This window comes from Crocuta crocuta, unplaced genomic scaffold, assembly GCF_008692635.1.
Source record: "Crocuta crocuta isolate KB4526 unplaced genomic scaffold, BGI_CrCroc_1.0 scaffold217, whole genome shotgun sequence".
In the NCBI taxonomy this organism is placed as follows: domain Eukaryota; kingdom Metazoa; phylum Chordata; class Mammalia; order Carnivora; family Hyaenidae; genus Crocuta; species Crocuta crocuta.
In genome coordinates, this window is record NW_027532208.1 from 1,989,820 (window position 1) to 2,016,465 (window position 26,646).

Here is a 26,646-nt window from a genome sequence, read left to right on the forward strand (position 1 = left end):
TGGCAGGCAGTGTCATTACTGGCTAATGACCTTACGCTTGTTTGTCCTTGGTTTGTTTTATTTTTACAGATCAGTGGAGAGCCTAAAGTGTTTCCCAAGCCCCACTAGCTTGGTGAGACGCAACCTGCAAACTCATTTCCTGTGGATCTTGTCGTGGTTTGATTTTAGAATTTATTAAGGCAGACCTAGAATAGGTCTTACTGTAGACTGTGGTCCTTACCTCAAGTTGTAACCTTTCTGCTGTTTCAGCTGGATGCCAAGGATGTTAAAGATGCATTTATGAGATCTTTCCATTTTGGTAGGGCCAGAACTCCCCTGGCAGTGCTCTTACCCCAGGATCACTCTAACTCTAGTATTTCTGCTCTAATCTTAACCCATTTAGTACTTTGCTTTCTGGTAATCCGCAGGTGGTCTCTCTGTGCATATACAGCCCAACTATATTATTCAGGGTACTCCAGAGAAACAGAGCCAATAGGATGGATACATGCATGTGCGCGTGCGCACGCACGCGCACACACACACACACTTATTAGGATTTGGTGCATTCAGTATGGAGGCTGAGAAGTCCCAAGATCTGTAGTCAGCAAGCTGGGGACCCAGGAGAGCCAGTGGTATAATTTCAGTTGAAGGCCAAAGGCCTAAGAAGCAGAAGAGCTGATAGTGAGTTCTGAGTTCAAGTTTGAAGGTAGGGGTGAGAAGACAGATATTCCAGCTCAAAGCCAGGCAGAGAATTCTTACCCAGGTCTTTTGTCCTATTTAGGCCCTCAACAGATTGGTTGAGGCCTACCCACTATGGAAGGGGAATCTTCTTTACTTAGTCTACCAATTCAGATGTTAATCTCATCCAGAAATACTCTCACAAACATCCCTAAAATAATCTTGAACCAAGTATCTGGGCACATTGAGACCCAGTCAAATTGAGACATAAAATTAACCGTCATTCCAGCCTTTAGCCACAGATTTTTAGGGGACTCACACATAGACTTCTGGAAATCCCTGTCTGCATGACATCTTCCTTTCCCTTGCTCGGCCCAGTGGTTTCCAGCAATTTCAGCTATCCTGAAGTCTGATTTTTGCCTCCTCAGCCCTACTCTAGCTGTCTGCACTGAACTTGGGAAATTCCCCTCACGTAGAGGAACTAAGTGATTTTCAAGGCTCACCTCAGGAGTTTCCTCTCAGGGATCAGTCTTGCACTTCCTCTTGTTCTCTGACAGTAGTTGCCTCATACAGTTTGTCCATGTTTATAGTTGTTTATGGTGGGAGGACTAGCCTGGAATCACTTAATTATGGCTGGAAAGGTGGTTAATTTTTCAGCAGCCTTTATAATATTTTATTACATGAATTATACCAGTGTTCATTCGTTCTTGGGTTGGTAGGCATTAGACATTTAGGTGCGTTCACATTGCCAGTAATGCAAATAATGCTGCAATGGCTGTCTTTGTACCCAGAAGTGGAATCGCACTGTTAGGAGGTACCTATTTCTTCACTCTTACTAGATATTGCCAAATTGCTCTCCAAATCATAGTTCCACAAATCCACAAGCAGCATGAAAGTTCCATTTGTTCCACATTCTTGCCAAAATTTGATCTTGTTGAACTATTAAATGTTTCTACTTGAGCAAATGAATGCAAAATTGTTACTACTGTAAAGCCTTCTGAGATTACTAGGGAGGTTAAACATATGTATGTATGTACACGTATACACACATAGGTACACATGCACATATATATTTAATAATTACTGGCTATATGGGTTTCCTATTCAATGAATTGCATTTCTATAGCACTTGTACTTTTTTACATTTATTTTGTTAATGATTCCTTATACATTTAGTTATGTAGTTTTTTATATGAGGTTTATTTGTTTATATGAGTGAGAGTTGTTTTTTTCTCAGTCTTAATTGGCTTGTCTTTTAGTACCTGTGTTGCCTTTTCCCATACAGAGTGTTACATTTTAATGTACTTACCTAAATTTTACTAAACAATTTGCAGGTTTTGTGTGTCCCATTTCTTCAACCTCTAAACACTAGGGTGCCCTGGGGCTCAGGTCTCTCTACTACATTAATGCCAAAGTAATCTTATTCTCCCAACATGTGTACACTGATGGCTTTTATGTCTGGCTCCTCCTCTGAATTCCAGTAATATATGGTAAATTAAAGCACCTTGCTGAGCTAAATACTTTCTTTTTTTTTTTTTTTTTTAATGTTTTATTTATTTCTAGGAGAGAGAGAGAGCGAGACAGCGTGAGCAGGGGAGGGTCAGAGAGAGAGAGGGAGTCACAGACTGAAACAGGCTCCAGGCTCTGAGCTGGCAGTCAGCACAGAGCCCGACGCGGGGCACGAACCCACACACCGGCGAGATCATGACCTAAGCGAAAGTCGGACGCTTAACCGACTAAGCCACCCAGGCACCCCGCTAAATACTTTCTTATTATCCAAATTCCTTGAACAGGAAGTCTGCAGTCACTGACTAGTCTTCCATTCATCGTTTAACTCACTGCAGCTTGGCTTTTGTCCCACCATTCTGCTGCTGCTGTTGACATTTGTTCCTGAGTAACAGCCCATCCGTTTGCTTTTCAAATGAAGTCTTATGTGAAATCAAACAGAAGCAGAATTGCCCTGGGAGTGGGTTGGGGAGAACTGCCTGCCTTGCTCATCTCCAAGTTGCTCCAGAGGCATCTTTACTGAGCCCTGCCTATCTTTCCAACCATTCCCTCAAACCTCCTAATCTCCAGCCACATTAAACTGTTTGGAGACTCTTGTATCATATACTCCTTTCCATCTCTGTACTTCTGCACAGTGCTCCTGCATCTGCCTTGAACCTGGCTTTAGCCAGTTCTCTCCCCTAAAGTAACACTTCCCAGCCTATTTTCTCCTTTATCATTCCTTCTCTCTTCTGTACTGGTTATTACACTGGCCACACTGACTTGTAGCTTTCTAATTACACGTATTTCTTCTCTACTAAACAAAAGGCTTCCAGAGGTAAGAGACTCTCTTTTTACCCTTTCATCTATCTCTTCAGTGTAGATCAGTAGTTGGAGTGAATGAATGATCAAAGAGGCTGAGCTAGGTCAAAATCTGAATTGGCAGACCACCAAGGTTTTTTGTTTTTGTTTTTAGCGGTTTTATTACGACTTAATTCACATACCATATAATTCACAGGGTTGTGCAACAGTCACCATAATCTAATTTTAGAACATTTTTGTCTTCCTTCAAAAAGAAACTCTACTTTTTAGCAGTCTTCATTTTCCGACCCCCAACAGACAGCCCTTGACAACCACAACCCACTTTCTCAGACCACCACATTAACATAGGTAGATTGATCACAGATCCTCAAAATTTACCCAATTCTGGACCATGATGTGAAATTTGGTAGATTACTGTCCCACTGAAGCAATTTGTACCGCAGCAACTCAGACTCTGATCACAGCTTCAGGTTTGATCCTCAGTCTGTTAGACTCTTTGTTAGACTGCTTGATCGCGAATTTATTAGAATTAGATCCACATTTAAAAGGGTGGTTGGTTTGGGTTGGTTTTGCATTTCACTGTTGCTGTAGAAGTAAACCCCCTTTGGCAGTAAACAGGGCAACTGAAAAACCTCACCACGTCTGGTAACAATCTCTTCCGGGACTTGAGCCCCCTAGAAAATAACACGGATCAAGTATCACGTCGCTTCCCGGAGCTCTTATTTTTAACGCGACTCTTCCACAGGCTCACCTCGGTATGGGTGCGTGGCGGAAACGCGCGGAACCCGCAAGAAGCCGAGCACTGCGTTTCTGGGAGGCCGCTTTTCCGGAGCTGGGCCGGGTCTAGCGCGTTGCCGGGCAGCAGCGGCGTTGCCCGCGGCGGTCGGGCGTCGAGTCGCGTGCGCAGTGACGCAGCTGGCGCACGATGACGCGGCGCGCGGCGNCTCCTCGCTGGTTCGGAGCGCGCGGCGTCAGCGAGCACTGCACGCCTCGCCCCCGGCCAAGTCGGCGGTAAACGGAAACCTCCTCGAGCCGCGGAGCCCGCTCGAAGGACCCGACCCCGCTGAACTGCTCCTCATGGGCAGTTACCTGGGCAAGCCCGGCCCCCCGCAGCCTGCCCCCGCCCCGGAGGCCAGGGACCTGCTGGAGAGGCCTGGCCGCCGCCGTGCGTCCGCCCGCGCCGCGCCGCCCGCGCACTCGCCGCATCGCGCTCACCACATTCACCCCTCTCTCCCCACTCCTCTTCTCCGATCCTCTAGGCGGCCTTCCCACCGGTAAGATACGCTCACCTTTCCCAGACCCTCCTCTCTGTCGACCAGCTCCGAATTGAGGTCTTAACTTTTAAATCCGGTTTTCGTTAAGTCCAAAGAGGATTCTGTGTCGCTTTGTCCTCTTGAAACACCTTGGTGTGTGTCAGCCGCCTCCTGCCCTCCTTGAACCTTTGGGATGAGATGTGATGGCAGAGCTGTTCCCTTCCTTACGGTTTTTAAAACTTAATACAGCATGGATTTAGCAGGATACTTAATAAGCTACTAAAGTATCCCTACTTCTGGTGAAAATATCTTGCTCCTTCAGGAGTTAGTTAGGTCGTATGTTTTGCTGTATTTTTTTACTTTTGGAACAGTACGAGAAATTACGTCAGAGTAGTGTTCCCAGGAGACCCCTCTTTGATAAAATTTGATCATTCCATTTAGTCCCAATGGCCAACTGACACAAGAGAATCCAAAACTTTGGTGAAAGTGTTAGATTATGGATAAGACCATGTAGTTGAAAGATGAGTAGAATGTTTAACTTTGGGTGTATATTACTTATTAGCATAAAAAAATTGAAACACTTTAGGAATTCTTGAAAAGTGCTGCCTGGCAAGTCCTAACATGCATTTTCCTTCCATTGTAGTTTCCTTGTGTGAGCAGGGTTTTCACTTTCCCTCTCAAAATCTTTCAAATCCATTGCGGGGACGGCTGTTCGGCTGTTGGGTAGCTGCCATTTGCCACCGGTAGATGGAATGGGGGAATGTTGCCGTAAGAATGCTGTTTTGTGTGGCTCAAAAAGCGGTTTAAGCTCTCTGGAGAATAACGGAACCCACATGATTCTTTAGTAATCTACATTTTCTGTCCTTCTTTCAAGCTTCTTTGGTTCTTATAGTGTGTGTCTCATTCTCCATAGGGATTGTGGGACTTTATCAAACCGGTTTGTAATAACACCTCGAAGACGATACCCAATCCAGCAGGCCCAGTATTCCCTTCTGGGGGTACTTCCTACAGTGTGCTGGAATGGTTGTCACAAGAAGACTGTGCTGTCTGCTCGTAATTCCAAAATGGTGTGCAGCCCAGTGACAGTGAGGATTGCTCCTCCCGATAGTAAATTGACTCGGTCGCCAATGTGAGTATTACTGCTGCCAGAATAAACTCCGATTTATTTCCACTTAATTCTTCCACAGCTGTTCCTCTGACAAAACAAATGTAAAGCATAAGAGGGAAGAAACTGCTTACTCAAACCCCTAAATCTGATCCTTGAACGGTTTTTTTGTTTGTTTTGTTTTGGCTTTAGACTGTAGTTTTAATTGTTAAGGGCAGTTTCTATCAGTGTATACTTTATTTATTGGTTAGCTTCTGATTTCCATTGACTGAAGTCTGTGCTATTGATTATTATTGGCATGATTATTATTTTTTTAATGTTTGTTTTTTAAAGAGAATGAATGTGGGTGGGGGAGGGGCAGAGGGATCTGAAGCAGGCTCTGTGCTGACAGCAGAGAGCCCAGTGTGTAGGGCTCAAACCCACGAACCATGAGATCATGATCTGAGCCAAGTCAGAAGCTTAACTGACTGAGCCACTCGGGTACCCTTGACATTAAAATGTCTTGATGCTAGAATATGATCTTTCCTTACAGACCAGAGCAGATAATCAACTCCACACTGTCCTCACCATCAAATAGTGCCCCAGACCCGTGTGCAAAGGAAACTGTATTGAGTGCCCTCAAGGAGAGGAAGAAAAGGACAGTGGAAGAAGAAGACCAAATATTTTGTGATAACCAGGAAAATAAAAGAAGGTAACCAGCCCAGTAGAGTACTAACCAGCCTCCCACATGGACTCCTGTGATTTGTTGAAATACAGAGCATTGCCAAAAAGATACAGAGGCCAACTCCAGTTTGTGAGCTTTAGTTGGCTTCTTTGGCTTCCGTGGAAGAGCTAGGAAACAAGGGCTTGAATGGTGTTAGTTTCCTAAGATACGGGTTAAACTTTATGATTTACCCCTTCCGTAAGTGCCAGAGATAAGCTGACATCTATTAACCATGTTAGCCTCATACTTTTGATACAGATGTGCTAAATTTTATTTTTTAAAGAGAATGCTAACAATCTTCCTCTCACCAGCTTGTGGTGTTCAGTTATTTGGGTAACCCCAATTTCAAATGTCTTACTTGTCCTGAAGGAATGTTTGGCAATGAAAGGTGAAGACTGGAATATGGTAGGTTTACCAGTAATGAGAATAAAACCAGTTTCATTGTTTGGTTTCTGATATCTTAATGAAAATGAAATAAACAGTCTGTCTCCTGAGTGTGGAAAGAACGGAGGTTGAAGTCACTAGTTAGGATGCAGAGCTGCTTATGGCTTTCTAAGAACCAGTTAAGGATTCCGCTCTTTTAATTCAACAGATTGAGCACCTTCTCATTGCCAGGGCCTACTCCAGGGACTGTGGATAGAGCAATGAGCAAGACAGTTCCCGTGGGACTTGGATAATAAAATAAGGAATTCTAGATTGTGTCTAGAAGTTAAAAAAAAAAAATCTAACAGACTAATTAGAAGGAGGCTCTTCATATAAGGTGGTCGAGGAAGCAGTCCGAGGAGACCGTGGATCCCACACTTGTTAAATATAACCATTGTTTCCATTACCTAGACTAGATTGTTTGTCTCCTACAAGTTCAAAGATGGCCATCCTTGATACTGCCAATGTAAGATTCAGTAGGGAAACATTAATAAGTGGAAGTGTTTTTATGTGACATAGGAAAATCTAATGGTGAAGAGATGACTTACAAGTGCACTTTGAACTGATGTCAGCCAGCTAAGCAGGAGTGGCAAGGAGTGGAGGATGTGGAGGCAGGAGAAGGAATCCTCCTTATATTCCCAGTAGGTCTCCCTTGTTCTCCAAGGTTATAATTTTTCTTGACCCCGTGAGCCTGTGTAACTGAAGACCCTATTATCTTTCTCACACTTGGAGTAAGCAGGGATTATGGGCACCACACATAGGTCCTTCTTATGTGTGATATGTGACTTTTTTTCTCTAACAGACTTGCCCTGTTAACCTCTAGAGCACTATGGGATGTGTGGGTTGGTCCCTAAAGTATTCATTGGTCTTTTGTTTTTAATTTGTGGATGGTAGAGTGTTAAATTCATGATTGTAAAACTTTGGAGAGAATTAGCAGTTAATTGATACACCTGAGAAAGTTCAAAAGGTCTGGAAGCATGTTTATACTTTCCTTGTTACGAGGACAGTCTTAGAATCAATTTACTTTTCAGAATCTGTAGGATTTGAAGCAACTTATCTAGCATGGAACTCATATGCCATAGAAATGGTATAAGGTTCCAGGAATATGAGAAGATGCTCTAAGAAAAAAACAGTCATTTCTTTTAATTGAGGGTTTTTTGATTTGTCACAGGCGCCATGATAGCAGTGGGAGTGGACATTCAGCATTTGAGCCCCTGGTGGCCAATGGAGTCCCTGCTTCTTTTGTGCCTAAGTAAGTGAGACTCTTTTCTGAATGAGATGGACTATTTGGGGGAAGGGAACTGCCAGAGCTGTTGTCCTGTAGATTTTACTCTGTGCTTTTTGTGATGCTTTGTTAATTCAGGTCCAAATCTTTGATATTGGAGAGGAACATTTTAAGTAGAATGTGTCACAGTGTCTTCTAATTTCTTTTGATATTTTTCATTACTATGGATAAAGTATGGTAAAGCCAGGAAACTTTGTAAATGTATTTAATAACCACATCTATAAATAGGTATGTGCAATGGATAAAATGCAGTAGTATGGAATTTAAGATAAATGTTGTTTGTACATGTGAGTTGAAGTACCTTTAAGAGAGAATTGGATAGGAGGGGAAATGGCTTAGAAATTCGTGTGAAGAGGTACTTGGGGTAACTTACATGCTTTTGAGTTAGTAGTAGGAGAAGGCCGTCGGAAGAGCGGCTGTGCTCCTAGTGTGTGCTGATAGAAGGACAGAGACTAGAATGGAGCAGCCAAGAGGCAGTCCTGCTTTAATTCTCCTCACATCGTCCATGCAGTGCTATGCTTGCTTCCACATCCTATGCAGTGAGAGAGGATAAACACAACCTGACATTCATTCCATGTGAAGCAATTATAAGATGTTATATGGTGGTGGTGGTGCGTGAGTGGGTTTTAAAGGTATAAAATACTAACCCAAAGGAGAAAAATCTCAAGGGGAGTAAGGAAATGAGGGAGGGGAGGCTAATGCTCTTCAAAAACCTAAAGGGCGTGAACAAAAAAAGGAAAACAGTCATGTGAACAAAAAAGGAAAACAGTTGCTTGGTTTGGCTCCAGATGGGATCCCCTGGTAAAGTCGGTGGACCTTAGAGGAAATACGTTTCCATCCAATGTAAAAATAAACTAGTCGGTGGCTAACCTTTGTCACTCTAGATCGTGAGTTGTAACATTGTAACAAAGGTTAGATGCCTACTCTACAAGAAAGGTGTTTAGAGAATTTTTGTTTCGGTTGGAAGCTTAGTAAAATTGGTTGGTTCCTCTTAACTCTGATTTTTTAATAGATTTTTTAATAGCTTTATTGAAGTATAATTGACATTTATAGTAAACTGTACCTGTCTAAAGTGTAGTTTGATAAGTTCTGACATGTATCCAACTGTTAAGCCATTGCCACAGTCTAGGTAATAAACATAACCATCACCTTCAAAAGTTTGCCTGTGCCCCTTAGTAACACCTTCCTCCATCCCTGCCTCTGTCCCCAGGCATCCATGGATCTGCTTTTTGTCACTGTAGGTTAGTGTGCATTTTCTGAAATATAAGTGGAATCATACGTTTCACTTTTTAAATATTTGGCTTTCCCTTTCTGCTTTTGTCAGAGATATTTAGTTGAAGTGGTAACAGTAATATTAAGAGCTTCATCCTTTTATATTAAGTTTATTTAAGAAACATTTTATGACCATGGATGAAAGCCTTAAAAGAATTTTGCCTTAAATAGCGCATCTCACTGTCTTTTTCTCTTTTATTAGGCCTGGCTCTCTGAAAAGAGGTCTCAATTCCCAGAGCTCAGATGACCACTTGAATAAGAGATCCCGCACCTCTTCCATGAGCTCCTTGACAAGCACCTATACCGGTGGCATCCCTAGCTCCAGCCGCAATGCCATTACCAGTTCTTACAGTTCTACTCGAGGTTTCTCTCAGGTATGTTGGTCTTGTGGTATAGGAGAAGTGAGTTCCAAGCACTTATTAGTTGGTTAGCCAGTGTTTATTAGGCACCTTCTATCTGATACTGGTATTACCTCTAAGCTAAACAGAAGATACAAGCCCTTGAATGGTAACTGTAGACCCAGGGAACTGACTAGAAAGCCCAGAAAGTAAATCAGGGCATGTGTGGAAACCTGACACAAATCAGCCATTATTGCAGATAAATAGACAAAGCATGAATAATTTCACAAAAGATATTAATTTCATTGAAAAGGTAGATTCAATCCAGATTGCACTGCTTTAGTGAAACTTTTTAAAGTATTGTAATTTCAAAATAAAAAAAACTTTTTTTTAGAAAAAATTGCAATTCTTTATTAGTAAGAGGAAGTCATGTGGCCTAGGGAACAGAGCAAGCTTTGCTACCAGACAGATTTGCGTTCAAATCTTGGCTTTTGACTCTTAGTACTTATAGGGCCTTGAGCGGTTAAGTCACTTAAACTTTTCTCATCTCCAAAGGATTGTTACAAAGATTGAAGGTAATGCTTGGAAAATACCCAACACAGTGTCTGTCAGTAGTGAGTAACCTATATATAGTAGCTAGAAAAAAAATAAGGCATGTGTGAAAGAAAGATAATCTCTCCTCTCCAAATTGTTTTTGAGATAAAATAATCCAGAAGGTTCTTAGGGTAATACAAATGAAAAATGAAGGCCTAAGCCAGAGCAGCTGTGGGAATACAAAGAGTATTAAATAATAACCTTTACCTTGAGCACTTACTCTATGCTAGATCCTATGCTAAGCACTTTATGTAAGTTTCCTCACATAATCCTCACAACAGGCAGATTTAGGATAATTCTTTTTTTTTTTTTTTTTTTTTTTANTTTAGGATACTTCTTAAGGACCCTCGGATTTTCACAATGGCCAGTGAGCACTGGCTTCAACTTCAGGTCACCAGCTGCATTCGCCCCTGACAAGAGAGTCAGCCTGTCCTTGAAGCGTTGAAGCCAGGCCCTGACTTCTTTACAGTTACAGGAGTCCTAGATGGCCTCTTCTTCCAGTAGAAGGCTTTCGGTACAGAAAGTCTGTTGTTGGGCAGAACCGTCTTCATCAGCGACCTTAGCTGGATATTCTGGATAACTTTGCCACAGCTTCTCCATCAGCACTTGCTGCTTTGCCTTGTGGAGACAGCGTCTTCCCTTAAACTTCAGTGAGCTGGCCTCTGCTGGCTTCAGCTTCCTCACCTTTGAGCCTTCGTGGAATTGAGGAGCTGGGCCTTGCTTGTGATGCGGCTTTGGCTTAAGGGAATGTTGTGGCTGGTTTGGTCTTCTGTCCAGCCCACTGAGACTTCCTCCGTATCAGCAATAAGGCCTTCTCATGTTGGCAGTTGTGTCTTCCTTAGGTAGTGTTTCTACTTTCTTTCAAGACCTTCTCCTTTGCATTCACACCTTGGTTATTGGGTGCAAGAAGCCTGGCTTTCAGCGTGTCTTGGCTCTTGACCTGCCTTTCTCACTCAGCTTGATCATTTGTAGCTTTCAATTGAAAGTCAGAGATGTGCGACTCTTCCTTTCATTTGGACACTTACAGGCCATCGTAGGCTTGTTCGTTGATGTGATTTCCATATTGTTGTATCTCGGCAAATAGGGAGAGAGATGGGGCGGGGGGACTGCCAGTTGGTGGGACAATCAGGGCACATGCAATACCAGTTCAGCTTGCCACCTTATACAGGCACGGTGTGCAGTGCTCCAGGGCAGTTACAGTAGGAACATCAGAGATCACTGAATTATAAGACTTGGAAATGTGAGACAGACATGAAGCGAGCACATGCTATTGGGAAAATGGCACCAATAGACTTGCTTAAAGCAGAGTTGCCACAAACCTTCATATTTGTGAAAAACATAATTTTTTTTTTAAGTTTGAGAGTGAGACAGCATGAGAGGGGGAGGGGCAGAGAGAGAAACTCCCAAGCAGACTCCATGCCGCCAGCTGCAGAGCCTGACACAGTGCTTGAACTTAGGAACCGTGAGATCATGACCCAAGCTGAAACCCAAGATTAATACACTTAATCTACTGGGCCACCCAAGTGCCCCAAAAAACAGTATTTGTGAAGTGCGATAAAACAAAGTATGCCTGGGGCGCCTGGGTGGCTCAGTCGGTTAAGTGTCCAACTTCGGCTCAGGTCATGATCTCACAGTTCGTAGGTTTGAGCCCCGCATCGGGCTCTGCTGACAACTAGCTCAGAGCCTGAAGCCTGCTTCGGATTCTGTGTCTCCTTTCTCTGCCCCTTCCCTGCTCACGCTCTGTCTCTGCCTCTCAAAAATAGATAAATGCAAAAAAAGAAAAATGTTTTTTTAAAAAGTATACCTGTTCTCATTTTAAAAATCTTTTTATTATATCAAACCTTAAATGTACACAAAAGGAAAGGAAATATAAGCTTCCTTTATAGTCTCAATAGTTGGTTAATAGCATCTTGTTTAATCTTGTTCCGTTAGTCTGCCCCCACCCTGTTTTGGCTCTTGTGTTTACCAGTAAATTAAAGATATGTCATTTCATCTGTATTCTTTCATGTATTTTAAAACTTTCTGTAAGCGTTAATAACCACAATACCATCAGGATTCCTGGGTGGCTCAGTCAGTTAAGCATTTGACTTGGGCTCAGGTCATGATCTTGCAGTTCGTGGTTTTGAGCCCCGTGCCAAGCTCTGTGCTGACAGCTCAGAGCCAGGAGTCTGCTTAGGATTCTGTGTCTCTCTCCCTCTGCCCCTCCCCTGCTTGTATTTTGTCTCAAAAATAAATAAAACATTAAAAACAACAACAATACCATTTTTAAACAGTAGTAATTCTTTAATATTAGTTAATATGACTCCATATTCCAGTTGCCTGTGTTATCCCAAATTGTCTAATTACATTTCCTTTTTTCAGTGAGAGAGCAAAAATTAATTCATTACGTTTCGTTCATATGTCCCTTAGACTCGTTTAGTGTGTAATACTACCACTCTTTTTCATGTCTTTGAAAAAAACTGGATCATTTTGTTCTGTAGAATTTCCCATGTTCTGGATTGAGCATCTTTCGGCATGGCATCATTTTAACGTGTACACTATTCCCTATGTTCCCTGTAAATGGGAAGTTAAACCCTGAAGCTTGGTGAGATTCAGGTTCAGTTATAATTAGCAGAGTATTGCACAGGTGGCCCTCAGTCCTTGTGATCGAATCACACCAGGAGCATGTGACGTCTGGCTGCCTCCCATTTGTGATGGTAGTAACGATCACTGGGCTCAACAGCTTTCATTCATTCTTTTATTTTAATTTTTCTATGAGTTTTTCTTCTGATGATTTTAGCAGCCATTTTTCATCTTTGCCTACAGATCTGTTGCATTATTAGGTCATGGAATGGTGATAATCTAATCCTGTCATCCCGTCTGCATTTATTGACTGAAATTCTGTGTAGGAGAATGTGCCCTGTTTATGGGAATGACAAGATAATAAGGCACTGATGCCATAGCGAGCTTCAGAAGTGACCTGTAAGGTTTTTGCTGTTGTGATTATCTTTATGAACTTCTGAGTAGAAACATTTATTTTGAAGCACAAACTTTTCCATCTTAGGCTAGTGGGAGCCCTTTCAAACTGGCCCCTATATCCTTTTGTTTTGATCCCCGTAGGTTTTGTTGTTTTGGTGTAATGTTTGTTTACTTCTTGAGGGGGGGAGCACAAGCTAGGGAGGGCAGAGAGAGAGGGGGAGACACAGAATCTGAATTCAGGCTCTGAGCTGTTCACATAGAGCCCGATGCGGGGTTCAGACCCACAAACCGTGAGATCATGACCTGAGCTGAAGTTGGGCGCTTAATGTACTGAGCCACTGAGCCATGCAGGTGCCTCTTACCCCAGTAGTTTTTAATAAATAACTTCAATGCCTTTTAGCTACATTAGTAGTACAGTAGTAACAGAAGCTTGGAAACAGTGTAAATGTACCTGGGGGAGGGGGTTGAATAACAGTACTTCCATAGGTTGAAATACTATGTAACTATCAAAAAGAATAAGGTAGCTTAATAGGCCCTGATGTGAAGATCTCGAAGATACATGACAGAATCAAGGTGCAGAACTGTGTGTATAGTGTCCTCTGGTGCTTGTGCTGATGGTTTCTTTAATCTTTTAACGTGTGTAGAATAATTCTGACCGATTTTATTAGAAACTGGTAATAACCATGGTGGTAGGAGGGAAACTTTTTACTGTGTACTCTGCTTGTTGAAATTTGTGTTATATGCTGCAAGTAGTACCTTTCCTGCTTTCAAAAAGTTGTTTATTATATATAGCTGTTCAGTAAAATAGAATTCCCCTGTCCAGGCTATCCTAGTCTCCATCCCATATCACCTGTCAACATTCGTGCTGTGTGCAAACACAGATAATATACAGAATTATTGGTCTGTGTTACACAAATGGGAGCATCACATATGTGCTTTTTTGAAAAACATCTTTTTTTTATCATAATATATCGCATAGCATTCTGTGTCATATAATCCATATTGAAAAAATGTTTTAGAGTCTAATGTAGAAAAACAAGCATTGTCAGTGTTTAGCTCTGTGTAACCACCACCCAGGTCAAGTAACAAATCAGATAAATTTCTTTTTATTTCTTTTAAATTTGTTTATTTTGTTTCTTTTTTTTCTTTTTTTTTTTTAATGTTTAATTTATTTTTGAGAGAGAGGGATAGAGACAGCGTGAACAGGGAAGGGTCAGAGAGAGGGGGGGAGACGCAGAATCTGAAGCAGGCTCAAGGCTCTGAGCTGTCAGCACAGAGCCTGATGTGGGGCTCAAACCCCTGAGTTGTGAGATCATGACTTAAGCCGAAGTTGGACACTTAACTGACTGAGCCACCCAGGCGCCTCTTAAGTTTGTTTATTTTGAAAGAGAGCATGAGTTGGGGAGGTGCAGTGAGGGAGAGACAGAATCCCAAGCAGGCTCTTTGCCATCGTGCAAAGCCTGATGCCAGGCTCGAACTCAGGAACTGTGAGATCATGACCTTAGCTGAGATCAAAAGCCAGATGCTTAACCAACTAAGCCATCCAGGTGCCCCAAGAAATCCTTTTTAACACCCAGAAGTCCCTCTCATACCTATTCCTTCCTTCTTGAATATTAGTACCATAAAATTTTTCCTGTTTTTAAACTTTATATAAATGGAGACCAGAAGTGTTTGGCTTTTTTCACTCACCATTTTCCTTGTGAGATGCATCTGTGTTGTTGCATGGAGCGAGAAGTCTTTCATTTTCATGCTCTGTTCATTTTTGTTATATGAATATGTCACAATTATTTTCTCCTGTTGTTGGGACATTTGGATTTCCAGTTTGGAGCTGTTATGCATAATGCTACTGTGGGCATTCTTGTATTAAATCTTTTGGTGCATATATGTTAAGTATGTGTAATTCTCAGTAAATTTTATTGGACTGTTTTAAAGTTATGTTTCAGGGGTGCCTGGGTAGCTCAATCACCCAGTTAAATGTCTGACTTTGGCTCAGGTCACAATCTCATAGTTTGTGAGTTTTGAGCTCCGCATCGGGCAGTAAACTTTAAAAAATATGTATTTAAGTAAATAGGTAGGTGAAGGAAGGAAGTTATGTTTCCGTTGATACTCTTACCCTTACCATTGCAGTATGAGATTTTTTTTCCTGTGGTTACACAGCCTCACTAACACTGATGTTGCCGGTCTCTTTAATTACTCATTCCAGTGGGTGTGAAATAGTATTTCATTGTGGTTGTGATTTCCTAATTGTAATTTGTGATTATAATTGTAATTGCTAATGAAATAGATATGTAAACTGTTCATTGGTCATTTATACTTCCTTGTTTATGAAGTGCCTATTCCAAGCTTTCTTGGCTTTCTTCTATTCATCTTTTTCTTACTGATTTATATACATTATTTATTATAAATATAAGCTCACTGTGAAATTATGTATTGCAACAAATCCCTGTCCTGTGTCTCACCACTTCATTTTCTTCAAATTTACACTTATGGTTAATGTGCTGTATGCACGCTATAAGAACTCTTTGTCTCCCTGATGTCATGGTGATGTTATGCTAACTTCTAGAAGCTTTATTATTTTTCTTCTCACATTTGGATCCATAATCTACCTGAAGTTGAGTTTTGAGTATCATGGGAGGTAGGGATCAAAATTAGTATTTTTCCACATAAATATCCATTTGACTTAGCAACATTTATTGAAAGGATGGATCACCCTTTCCCTGTTGCACTGTGGCACTGCCTTTGTTGTAATTTAAATGTCTATATGTATATGTGAATCCATGTCTAGGTTCTGTTCTGTTCTGTTGGTCTGTTTTTCTGCCCTGTACCTGTCTTCTTTTCTACACTGCCACACAGTCTTGCAGTTTTGGTGTGTAGTAGAAAAAGTCATCCGGGGCGCCTGGGTGGCTTAGTCGGTTAAGCGTCCGACTTTCGCTTAGGTCATGATCTCGCGGTTCGTGGGTTCGAGCCCCGCGTCGGGCTCTGTGCTGACTGCCAGCTTAGAGCCTGGAGCCTGTTTCTGAGTCTGTATCTCCCTCTCTCTCTGACCCTCCCCTGCTCATGCTGTCTCTCTCTCTCCTAGAAATAAATAAAAATATTTAAAAAAAAAAAAAAGAAAAAGTCATCCAACTTTCTTATTTCTCTCATTCCTCTTCACAATTGTCTTAGATCTTGACCCTCTACATTTCTCTGTAAGTTTAGAATTAGCTTGTTGATTTCCACCCAAATAAAGACCACTTGCTGAGATATTAAGATTGCCTTTAATCTACCAATTATTTTGGAGAGAAATTAATTTTTACAATATTGAGTCTTCCAATCCATGAACATGGTATATCCTTCATTTATTTACAGCATCTTTAACTTCATCGTGTAGTTGTTTTACACATTACTTATTTCTAGGTATGTATTTTTGATGCTATTATAAATGGTCTATTAAAATCTGTTGCTGATCTATAGAGATACAACTGGTTATTGCATTCAGGAAATTTGCTAAATCCCATAAGCATCTATATATTCTTTAGGATTTTCATATATCCATCATGTTGTCAACAATAATAACAGCTTTTTTTCCTCTCTTTGTAGTTCTTATATTGTTTGTTTATGCCTTACTGCATTTGTTTAAGGCCTGAAGTACAATGTTGAATAGAAGTAATAGCAAACATCCTTGTTTTTCCTGATCTCAAAGGGAGCACTTTCCACATTTCTTGTTACATATGCTGTTTGAGTCAGGTTTTTTGTAGATACTCTTCATTGGATTAAGGAAGTTCTTTTTTCAAAGCATATATCAAAGAACCAATTTTAGGAGTCACGCTATTTTATGTTTTTCTATTTCTTTAATTTATGCCCTAATAGATTTTACTTCTTTTTTTTCCCCTTTTTCTTTCTTTTTTTCATGTTTGATTTGTTGAGGTTTCTTTCTGACTTTTAAATCCAGATTCTTAGATCACTGGGGTTGTTCCAGTGTTTTCCCTTTTCTTATATGTATTTAAGGTTATACATTTCCTACAAACTTAACCTTAGCTGCATTCCCACAGCTTTGAAATAGAAGAATTTTTTGTATTCATTCTTCTTCGATTCATGGGTTACTTAGAAGTACCATTGCTTAATTTCGAAACCATTAGTTCTCTAGTCCTCTTTCTGTTACTGGTTTTTAGCCAAATTCCACTAGCTCACAGGATATACTACCCTATCCATTCTTGTTTTGAGATTTGTTCTGTGTCTAAGCACATGTTTAGTTTGGTGAGTGTTCCATCTTCACTGAAGGAAATTTTATGAAGTGCTCGTTTACAGTTTATATTTCTTGGAGTTTGTCACGTGGCTTGATGTGTTTTGAAAAACTCTCAACTTAATATTATCGCTTCAGATACTGTTCTGCCCTATTTTCTCCCTGCTCTTAGTGTTCTAGGGCACATGGTAAACATTTTCCATTTGTCCGTGTCTGTCTGTGTCTCCCATCATTTTGTCTCCACCTCCAGTTCTTCCTGTGTCTAGTGATTTCCTTTAGCTTTGTGCCATCCACTGCATTCTTAAGTGGCTTTGGTTCTCTTTCTTACAGTTACTATTTGTTTGCCAGGATTCTCCATATTGTCATTTAAATTTTTATAATAACAATTCTTCTAAAGTTTTATTCAATAATTCCAGCATTTGAGTCTTCTGTGGTCTGTTTCTGAGGTCTGATTTTTTTCCTCTAGGGTATTGGGTAAATATTAATTTCTCATTTAGTTTTTGTTGTTTATTTCTGTGTCAAAACGAATGAATGAATGAATGAATGAATGAATGAATGAATGACTTGAAGCTCTGAATGGTGGTATCTTCCTCCAGAGAGATTTTCCTTTTTCACTTTCCCTCTGGCAGTAGCTAGGGTAGGAGCAGGTTACTTTTGTCCTGGTAGAATTGACATGGTTTTGAGTTGGTTGTCAGCTCTTGTGAGGGCTGCTTTATTTCTGATTTGCCCTATATCATACGTACCCTTGGGAATCCCAAACTAAAAGCTTTAGGTCCTTTTAAGGACCCTCTATTTTGGAAGGCCCTGAATTCATTTTTGTCTTTCCAGCCATATGAGATTGCCAAAAGCTTTTCTGTGCCTCTCAACTACAGCTTTTACTTTTGGAATTGGCATTCACCATGAGAGACAAAGTAGACTTAAATATGGCTCCTCTTCCCTTGTCTCCACGATGTCTACTGCCCTGCTGGCTCTTCCATGCTCCTGTGCCTTCAGACACATGTAGGTCATACCTTCAGCATTTGCTTCTTGTCTCTGGCAGGAGTGTTGATGTAGAACAGGATGGTCGGCCAGTACTGAAATTGGTCATATTTTAAGCAGCCTTATTTGTGGTGGAGCCTTCAACCTGTTGCAGGAAGTACACTCACTGACACTAATAGCTGTTTGGTATTCTGTTTTAAGTAGTTACCGGTCCCCTCTTTCTGCTTGTCCCCTGCTCACATGTGTGCACTGTCTCTTTCTCGCTCTCAAAATAATAAATAAGAAAAAATGTAATATGAAAATTTCTTTTTAATGTTTGTTTATTTTGAGAGCTAGTGAGCATGTGCTGGGGAAGGGAGAGAGAGGGAGACACAGACTCTGAAGCAGACTGAGCCACCCAGGTGCCCCAATATGAAAGTTCTTTATGTTGAAGCTTCTCTTTGGAAAAAAAACGTACTGAGGTAGTGATCCTCTCCAGTAATCACTATAGGTGACAGCCCTTACATTTGGTGCAAGTGGTAGTAGAGGTATTTGACCTAACTGTATTTTTCCAGGGGATACTGGTAAATACCCAGATGGACAGCTGCGCACACTGGAAGTCCTAGTGTTGATACAGAGTCATTACAGATGTTACACTGGTACCAGTCATAGAAAAAGTAAACTTTCCTCTGACGTTTTGGTGCATGGCATTGATATCTCTATGTGTCTTACAAGACTTGTCATTTTCTGAAGTAGGCATATTTACCCTTTGCTTCAGCACTCCCAGCACTAGCCTGCCTCTCGACCTTGTGCCCCGTTATTATGTTCTGCGTATCAGCCAGACCGGGATGTTTAGTATCTACTAAGAGCACTTCATACCCGCTGCCTTCCTTGCATGGTGTCTTCTCTGGAATAGCGCCTCCATTCCATCACAGGCCCAGGCAGCTTGTCCATCTTCAGGTGCTTTCTGTTAAGTCATGAAAGGCTTTTATCTTTTGGCTCTTACAGCCAATCTGTTCTTTCCTGTCTCTTTTCCACACTGTAAATTTCTCAGTGTAACAGTCTTGCTCATCTTGGCATTCTTCTTAAAGGAGAAAGGTCTAGAGCCTCTTTGAAGTGGGGACTCTGCAAATCAAAATTGAATTGCACTGCAGAACTAAACTGACTGCTAGATACGTAGATTGACTTTTTTTTTTTTTAATTTTTTAGTGTTTATCTTTGAAGGAGAGAGAGAGAGCATGAGTGGGGGAAGAGCAGAGAGAGAGGGAGACACAGAATCCCAAGCAGGCTCCACGTTCTGAGCTGTCAGCAGAGAGCCCGATGTGGGGCCCGAAGCCACGAACTGTGAGATCATGACCTGAGCCGAAGTCGGACGTTTAACTGACTAAGCCACCCAGGCGCCCCAGATTGACTTTTTTTTTAATGACTCTCCTTATTAGATCTTTTGCCTATTTTTCTTTTGAGATGTTCATTACATTTATGTGGCTCTAAACGAGGTCTGAATGTAACCTTCTACTTTTTAACATGCTTTTTAAAAAGTATATTCATTCCTTGTACTTTATTAGTATTTTCTTACTCAGATTTTTTTCCCCCACATAGTTAATACTGGCAATTGACTTTCCTTCAAGGGCCTTCCTTCACAGAGCAATATTTTTATTTATTTCTTTATTTTTTACTCATTTTTGAGAGAAGGAGCACGTGCACCGTGGAGAGGGAAAGAGAGGGAGAGAGAGAGAATCTCAAGTAGGCTCCATGCTGCCAGCAGGGAGCCCAGTGTGGGGCTTGAACCCACAAACCATGAGATCATGACCTGAACCAAAATCAAGAGTCAGACACTTAATTGACTTAGCCATCTAGGCGCCCCTTTTTTGTTTCAAAAATTGTATTTAAGTAGTCTCTACACCCAAAGTGGAACTCAAACCCATAACCTGGAGATTGAGTCGTGTGCTCCATTGAGTCAGCCAGATGCTCCACAAAGAAGTGTGTGTCAACGAGGAGACCCTGTGTGCGGTGATGAACAGAACACTAAGTTCTGCTGAAGGTCGGATGTCACGCTGTCTAGTAGGGTCAGTCATGTCACTGCTCTTTGCCTTTTAGCTTTGGAAGAGAAGCGGGCCCAGCTTGTCACCCTTCTCCAGCCCAGCCTCGTCCCGCTCGCAGACACCAGAGAGGCCAGCAAAGAAAATAAGGTGATGGGTCCTTGGTTGTACTACGGATTAATGAGAGGGCGGGTAGAAGGCACGTGTACTTGGCTCTTAGGCTTCCTGCTGCTCCGATTTGGAGAATCTGACCGAGATCGCCATCTAGGACAGTGAAGTACATGCCTGCATTGCTTTCGTCTCTTAAATGTTTTCTATGCCGACCCCGGTGGCTCTGGCTCTCTTCCTCGGCCTGCAGCACGAGCGACGGGGTGTGGGCACAGAGCTGTGGGGGCAGGGGGCAGGGGCAGGAGAGTTCATATTCTGGACCCCAGCTGGCCTCCAGGCACTGACAGGCGACTAGTCTGCTGCTCCTAGGGGTCAGCTCTGTGGCTGTAGCTCTCAGGGACCGGACGGGTGTAAGTAAGGTTGTGAAGGTCATCATTTCATCCTGGTTGTGAGACCGAGGTTTCTCCGTGGCTTTCGTGAACTCTCTCCCTTCACTGTGTAGGAATTTTCTTCTGATTTCTTTTTGTCCTGACTACTATGATTTATTTTATTTTTTTAATTTAATTTTATTTTATTTTATTTATTTATTTTTTGCTACTGTGATTTTAAATCACAGTTGTTCTAGACTTTGGCCAGTTGGTAGTTAAGAGGCTGTAAGAAGTTACCCAGTGCTCTATTAGGAAGTCTTTCTAAACACGCTTCTACCTCTTTTGCCCACAGAGAAGACGAGCTTTCTCACCGCTCCAGTTCTTCAACTCCTTTGGCAACAGACAGGGAGGCCCAGGGAGAAAAGGGTAGGTTGAGAAGCGTGCAGGAGTGGCTNCTGCTCATCCGGTAGCACGCGCTGAGCATCACTGTGCAGGGCCTGGTAGGCACGTGAAACGGGCCTGTTGGCGTAGAGGTCTGCGGTCTGCGCCACAGCTATGGCGCTGCCCAGCGGACTGGGAGGCTGGCAGTGGGTGCGGGCAGGGCCCCTCTGGGCAGTCCAGGTAACCGCTCTCAGTGAGCAGCTGTATGCCCGCATTTGCAGCAGTTCTCACTTGATATCCTCCTGCCCGAAACGATCTTGCAGACTCTTTAAGACCTAGCTACAAAGACCAAATCTTTCAGAGATAACCAGTGAAAATTCCGTGTTCAAAACCAAGTGCGTAGAGAAACCTAGCCATTTCTAGAAGAGGAGGAAGAAAACAAGTCCATTTTGGTTTCTTTTTTTTTTTTTAATTTTTTAATGTTTTATTTATTTCTGAGAGAGAGAGACAGTGTGAGCAGGGGAGGGCCAGAGAGAGAGGAGAGGGAGAGAGAGGGAGACACAGAATATGAAGCAGGCTCCAGGCTCTGAGCTGTCAGCACAGAGACCAACATGGGGCTCAAACCCATGAACTGTGAGATCATGACCTGAGCCGAAGTCAGACACTTAACCGACTGAGCCCCCCAGGCGCCCCGATGTTTGTTTCTTTAGCAGCAGATACAACCACATGGAAGGCGCAGAACCCGTGGACCTCCCCCCCCACACCTGGCAGCTCTGGGCAGCGGAAGCGGAAGATTCAGCTCCTACCCTCCCGGCGAGGGGCCCGGCTGACCCTGGTATGGCTTTGTCCTTCCACACCCGCCACACCGGCCCAGCACTCCCAAGTTCTAGGGAAGCTAAATAAAGGCTTCTTCCAGCTTCTCTGACTGGCCCCTCATCTTCCTCTCTGGCAGCCCCCACCTCCCCAGCTTGGCTACTCCATCACTGCCGAAGATCTAGACTTGGAAAAAAGGGCTTCCCTGCGGTGGTTTAACAAGGCCTTGGAGGATGGGACTGGTAAGGAAGACCGACCAATTTCATGCTCCAAAGAGGAGCTTCCTCTGGTTTTATTTGGATCTTTTTCATCTGAGAAATCCGTTTGGGGCCTCGGTGGAATCTGGAGAACAGTGAGCATTGGAATCAATGGGAAGCATTTCTTTCTTTCTTTCTTTTATTTATTGAGAGAGCAAATGCACGAGTGAGGGAGGGGCAGAGAGGAGAGAGAGAATCCCAAGCAGGCTCTGTACTGACAGTTGAGGGCTTGAACCCACGAATCGTGAATCATGACCTGAGCCAAAGTCAAACACTCAACCGAGCCACCCAGGCGCCCCAGGGGTGCATTTCTAAATAAGTAGATGCTAAGTCCGTGAGCGTCTCGTGCCGGGTGATGTGCCCCTGGAAAGAACTTCCCACCACCTTTCCTTCCTCCTCAGATACCGCTACTGACTCTGTCCCCGAGAAGCCCCCTACCACTCAGCCTCCTTTGACGTTTACCCTGCCGACTACGGGGACCACCGCCTCCCCAGCCACCCTCCCGGCCCCGAGCACCAACCCATTGCTGGAGAGCTTGAAGAAGATGCAGAGTTCTGCAGGCCTGCCCGCCGCCTCGGGTGAGTGGATGCACGCCCTCCGTGGTGCGGAATGACACCCTCGTGTCTCAGGCAGAGTAAAAGTGGCATGCCTGCCAGTCACTGGGGAGCTTTGGGAGCTTGAACTTGCTGTGGCTCACTGGCCCTGAGCTGGTGTGCACTCCCGAGCTTCAGAATTCTCTAATCAGGAGGTTCTAGGGAGGGGGCCATGACACGTAAAGCCAGGGTTGGCATCTTAGTGTTAGCAGTGAGATGGCCCTTAGCCACTCTGAGCCTTGCTGTCATCCCCTGTAAAATGTGAGTGTTTACCGTTGAGGTGGCTCTGCAATCCTGCAGTTACCAGGTCTTGTCACATGACCACAAGCACACGAGGATGTTGATTATTTTTCCCTCTGGGTTTCTAAGCGTCCTTTGTGGCGGTGCATATGCCCACACTCCTCTTGTTGCCCTTATAGCATGTAGTAGTCCGTCTGGCATCAGCCTCTCCCAGGGCTCAAGGGCAGAGACTCTTCCACTCACCGTTATATGTGCTGCACCCAGCACACTGTAGGCAGAGTCAGTCTTTGTTGGATGAGTAGTAAGTAAGGTGCATGTGGGTAATTAATGGGACTGCAGTTTGGGTGATTGGGTTTTCCTTAGTTTCTACACCTTACTCCCCATTGAGGCCACATCATATCCCCTCATATCTTATGATCCAGGAAGGGTAGAAATAATGAATATTGCCTCAATTTTCAAGGAGTGAATACTCTAGGGGTCTGTGGTTTGGACATAGTTACATTTGTTGATGGACTCTGAATCCTTAGCATGGTACTAGGCAGAGAAGCATTGAGTGCCATCACATTTGAGGTATTCAGAATTTACTTTCTCTGTTCTTCCAGAATCTGCCGGAGTGGCAACCACTGGGGTCCATACGCCTCCCAAGACACCCAGCCTTCTGGCCTCTCTTGGCTCTTCACAGTCAGGACCCCTTCCAGGCACCTCCTCGGACTCCAAATCCACAGTCACTTTCTTGGGGCTGACCCCTGCTGCCTCCCCGATCCCAGCCACTGACCCTGCGAAGCCCTCTCCAGCGCCTCAGGCTGAGACATCTGCCAAGTCCCCAGCCCCGGCTGCCCCGTCCCCCACTCCCAAGCACAGTCTTCTTTTGGGAATGCTGAGCAACCCACCTGCCGACCCCCCTACCTCTGCAGTCTCTGCTGTGTCCTCAGCATCTCCCATGTTCAAGCCCATCTTCCTGGCCCCACCAAAAAGTGAGAATGAGGGCCCCTTGCCGTCCAGCCCATCCAAGGTCACCACTGCGACACCTTCCAGCTCTGCCCTCCCCGCACCTGCCAGCAGCCCCAAGCTCACTTTCGAGCCGATCTTTGGCAGCATGGGGCCCCCTGCGTCTGTGCCCTCGTCGGTCCCCTTCTCCTTCAGTCAGACAGCTGCTCCAGCCACTGCCACGAGCGCCCCTCTTTTCACCGGCCAGGCCGGTGCCACCTCAGCCGTGGCTCCCGTGAGCACAGCCAGCACATCCACAGACTCCGCTTCAAAGCCCACATTCAGCTTCGGTGTGAGCAGCGTGACCAGCACCACCACTTCCGCTGCCCAGCCTTTCCTCTTTGGGGCTCCCCCTGCCTCCGGTGCCAGCTTTGCCCCAGCCGTGGGCTCCATATTCCAGTTTGGCAAGCCTCCTACGGTGCCTGCGTCAACGACGGTCACGACCTTCGTCCAGTCTCTCCCCGGGGCCGTGCAGACAACGGCCAGCAGTAGCAGCGGCACCACCGGCTTCAGCAGTTTCGGCGGCAGCCTCAGCACCCCCACCCCGGTCACCGGCAGCCAGCCGGCACCAACCTTCACTAGCACCACCACGCCGGCGTTCCACATTCCCTTCGGCTCAAACACCAAGCCCCCCCTCTCTTCGTACCCAGGAGCCAACCCCCAGCCCACGTTCGGGGCCACCGACGGGCAGCAGCAGGGCGCCGCCAAGCCGGCCCTTGCCCCGAGCTTTGGCAGCTCTTTCACTTTCGGGAACTCCGCGGCCGCAGCTCCAGCTGCGACCCCAGCGCCCAGCCCAGCCCAGCCCGCCTTCGGAGGCGCCACGCAGTCCAGCTTCAGTGGTTTGAAGCCCGCGGCGTCCGCCTTCGGCACCCCTGCCAGCACCCAGCCAGCCTTTGGCAGTGGCACGTCCATGTTCTCCTTCGGGGCGGCCACTGCCTCCAGCTTCGGAGCTACGACCCAGACCACCAGCGGCGGGACCACCAGCTCCGTGTTCGGCAGCACGACGCTGGCGCCCTTCCCGTTCGGGGGCTCCGCTGGCCCGGCTGGCAGCGGGGGCTTCGGGATCAACGTGGCCACCCCCGGCACCAGCTCCGCCTCCGGAGCGTTCAGCTTCGGCACGGGACAGAGCGGCACCGCTGGCAGCACGACCCCTTTTGGAGGCGGCTTGAGTCAGAGCACGCTGGGCGCACCCATCCAGAGCACACCCTTTGCCTTCAGTGTGGCAAGCACGCCCGACAGCAAGCCCGTGTTCGGAGGTAAGATGAGGAGTGGACCCGGTGTGCTGCACCAGGCGCTGTTCTGAGCACTGGCACGGGCCCCTCTCGGCTTTATTGTGTGGCAGTGACTGACGTAGCTACGGGGTCAGGGAGCTGTGTGTCCTGCTTGAAGACGGGCTAGCCCGAGAGGCTGTGGAGGGGCTCTTTGGGCAGCCGAGAAGGCTGTGCCTTTCTGAGGCAGGTTAAGCCAAGACTCCATCTGTGACAGAGGGGTTGGGTGTGGGTAGGTGTGAGTGAGAGCGCTCTTCGGGCACAAGAGAGGTGTAGTGCAGAGGCCCTGGGGCAGAAGCAAGCTCTGTTCACAAACAGGAAAGTGAGTTGTACCTAGAGGATCAAAGAACCAAAGTGATCCAGAATCACGTGGAGAGGCAGGGTTGAAGGTCACACATGGCCAGGGTTAAGTTTGAATTTAAGCCTTGAGGGAAATCCTGGTAGAATTGGAAGCAGAAGAGTGAAGTGATCTGATTTGCCACATGGGTGGAGGCGCACAGCTCTGATCCTGAGAGTGTGCTTTCTTCAGGAAATGGGAGACAGTCCTGGGGAGGTTCATGTACAGAGGAGGCATCTTGAAATGGTCGTTTGGAGAGAGGGAAAAGGAGTGTAAGGAGAACGGGAGAACTGCCAGGCGGTATTGTTGGGGAATCACGGTGATGAATTTAAAGTGAGGCCGGTCTGCGCTGTCACACGTTGTTAATCAGCAACATCCAGACTGGGGTGAACGGGGGCAGGCGTGCCTGTCGCAGCCCCAGCTGGTGCCACAGAAGGGGCGGGGGACTGCAAGGCTCGGCGAGGAGGGGGGGGCCAATACTTGAGGTGCTCACAGTGGTCATCTAGGTGCCAGGCGGTCCCTGGTGACGGGGTGAGGGGTGACTGAGGTCAGGACTGGGAGCGAGGAGGCCAGCCCTCCCTGAGGCCTGAGGGGAGGCAATAGCAGGAGCGGACTTTGAACGTGGCCATGGAAAGGCAAGAGGACCCACGGCAGTGGGGGTGTTTGGAAGGCTCAGGTTTCTGATGGGGAGGGACAGATAAACAGGGAGAAGGGAGAGAACTCAATTAGTCATGAGAGGAAAAGTGACCTGGTCCAGTTGAAAGTGGGGAGGGGAGGGTCCATTGAGCATCCCCCGTCCTGTGCTTTGGTGGTCATGGGCGTGCAGAGACTGTTGCTGAGGTGGCCAGAAGGTCGCAATGGTTAGTGGACAGGGAGACCACCACTGGGGTGAGCCAGCTTCGGCAGTCCAGGGCTGAGGTGCCCCGTGGGGACACTCCCTGGTTTGTCGCCCTGGCTCTTACGCCCTCTGCTCACTGCCTAGTCGCCCGTTTTCTGCGGTCTCTTCATTCTAGGCACCTCCGCACCCACCTTTGGTCAGAACACCCCTGCCCCCGGGGTGGGCGCGTCGGGCAGTGGTCTCTCCTTTGGGGCGTCCTCAGCACCCACCCAAGGCTTTGTTGGAGTCAGATCTTTCGGTAAGCAGCCAGCATGACCTTCTTCCCCAGAGAAGGGGAGGGTCT

General features: G+C 45.1%; 1 protein-coding gene across 4 annotated transcripts in view; it reads left to right on the plus strand.

Annotated features, from left to right (window-relative positions):
- The window catches only part of POM121C (POM121 transmembrane nucleoporin C), a 54,661-nt gene that overhangs the window by 25,381 nt on the left and 2,634 nt on the right, over positions 1 to 26,646 (plus strand). For 2 of the 4 annotated variants that reach the window (XM_077777948.1, XM_077777949.1), the window contains exons 2-12: positions 5,131 to 5,346; positions 5,855 to 6,013; positions 7,620 to 7,700; positions 9,208 to 9,379; positions 20,172 to 20,263; positions 20,942 to 21,015; positions 21,681 to 21,805; positions 21,923 to 22,025; positions 22,442 to 22,618; positions 23,476 to 25,116; positions 26,479 to 26,601. In XM_077777948.1, coding sequence (XP_077634074.1) covers positions 5,282 to 5,346; positions 5,855 to 6,013; positions 7,620 to 7,700; positions 9,208 to 9,379; positions 20,172 to 20,263; positions 20,942 to 21,015; positions 21,681 to 21,805; positions 21,923 to 22,025; positions 22,442 to 22,618; positions 23,476 to 25,116; positions 26,479 to 26,601 — 2,812 coding nt within the window. In that variant the 5' untranslated portion in view covers positions 5,131 to 5,281. Of the gene's footprint in view, positions 1 to 3,904; positions 4,239 to 5,130; positions 5,347 to 5,854; positions 6,014 to 7,619; positions 7,701 to 9,207; positions 9,380 to 20,171; positions 20,264 to 20,941; positions 21,016 to 21,680; positions 21,806 to 21,922; positions 22,026 to 22,441; positions 22,619 to 23,475; positions 25,117 to 26,478; positions 26,602 to 26,646 lie in introns of those variants that run through there. The other 2 variants (XM_077777947.1, XM_077777946.1) reach the window with 2 other exon arrangements.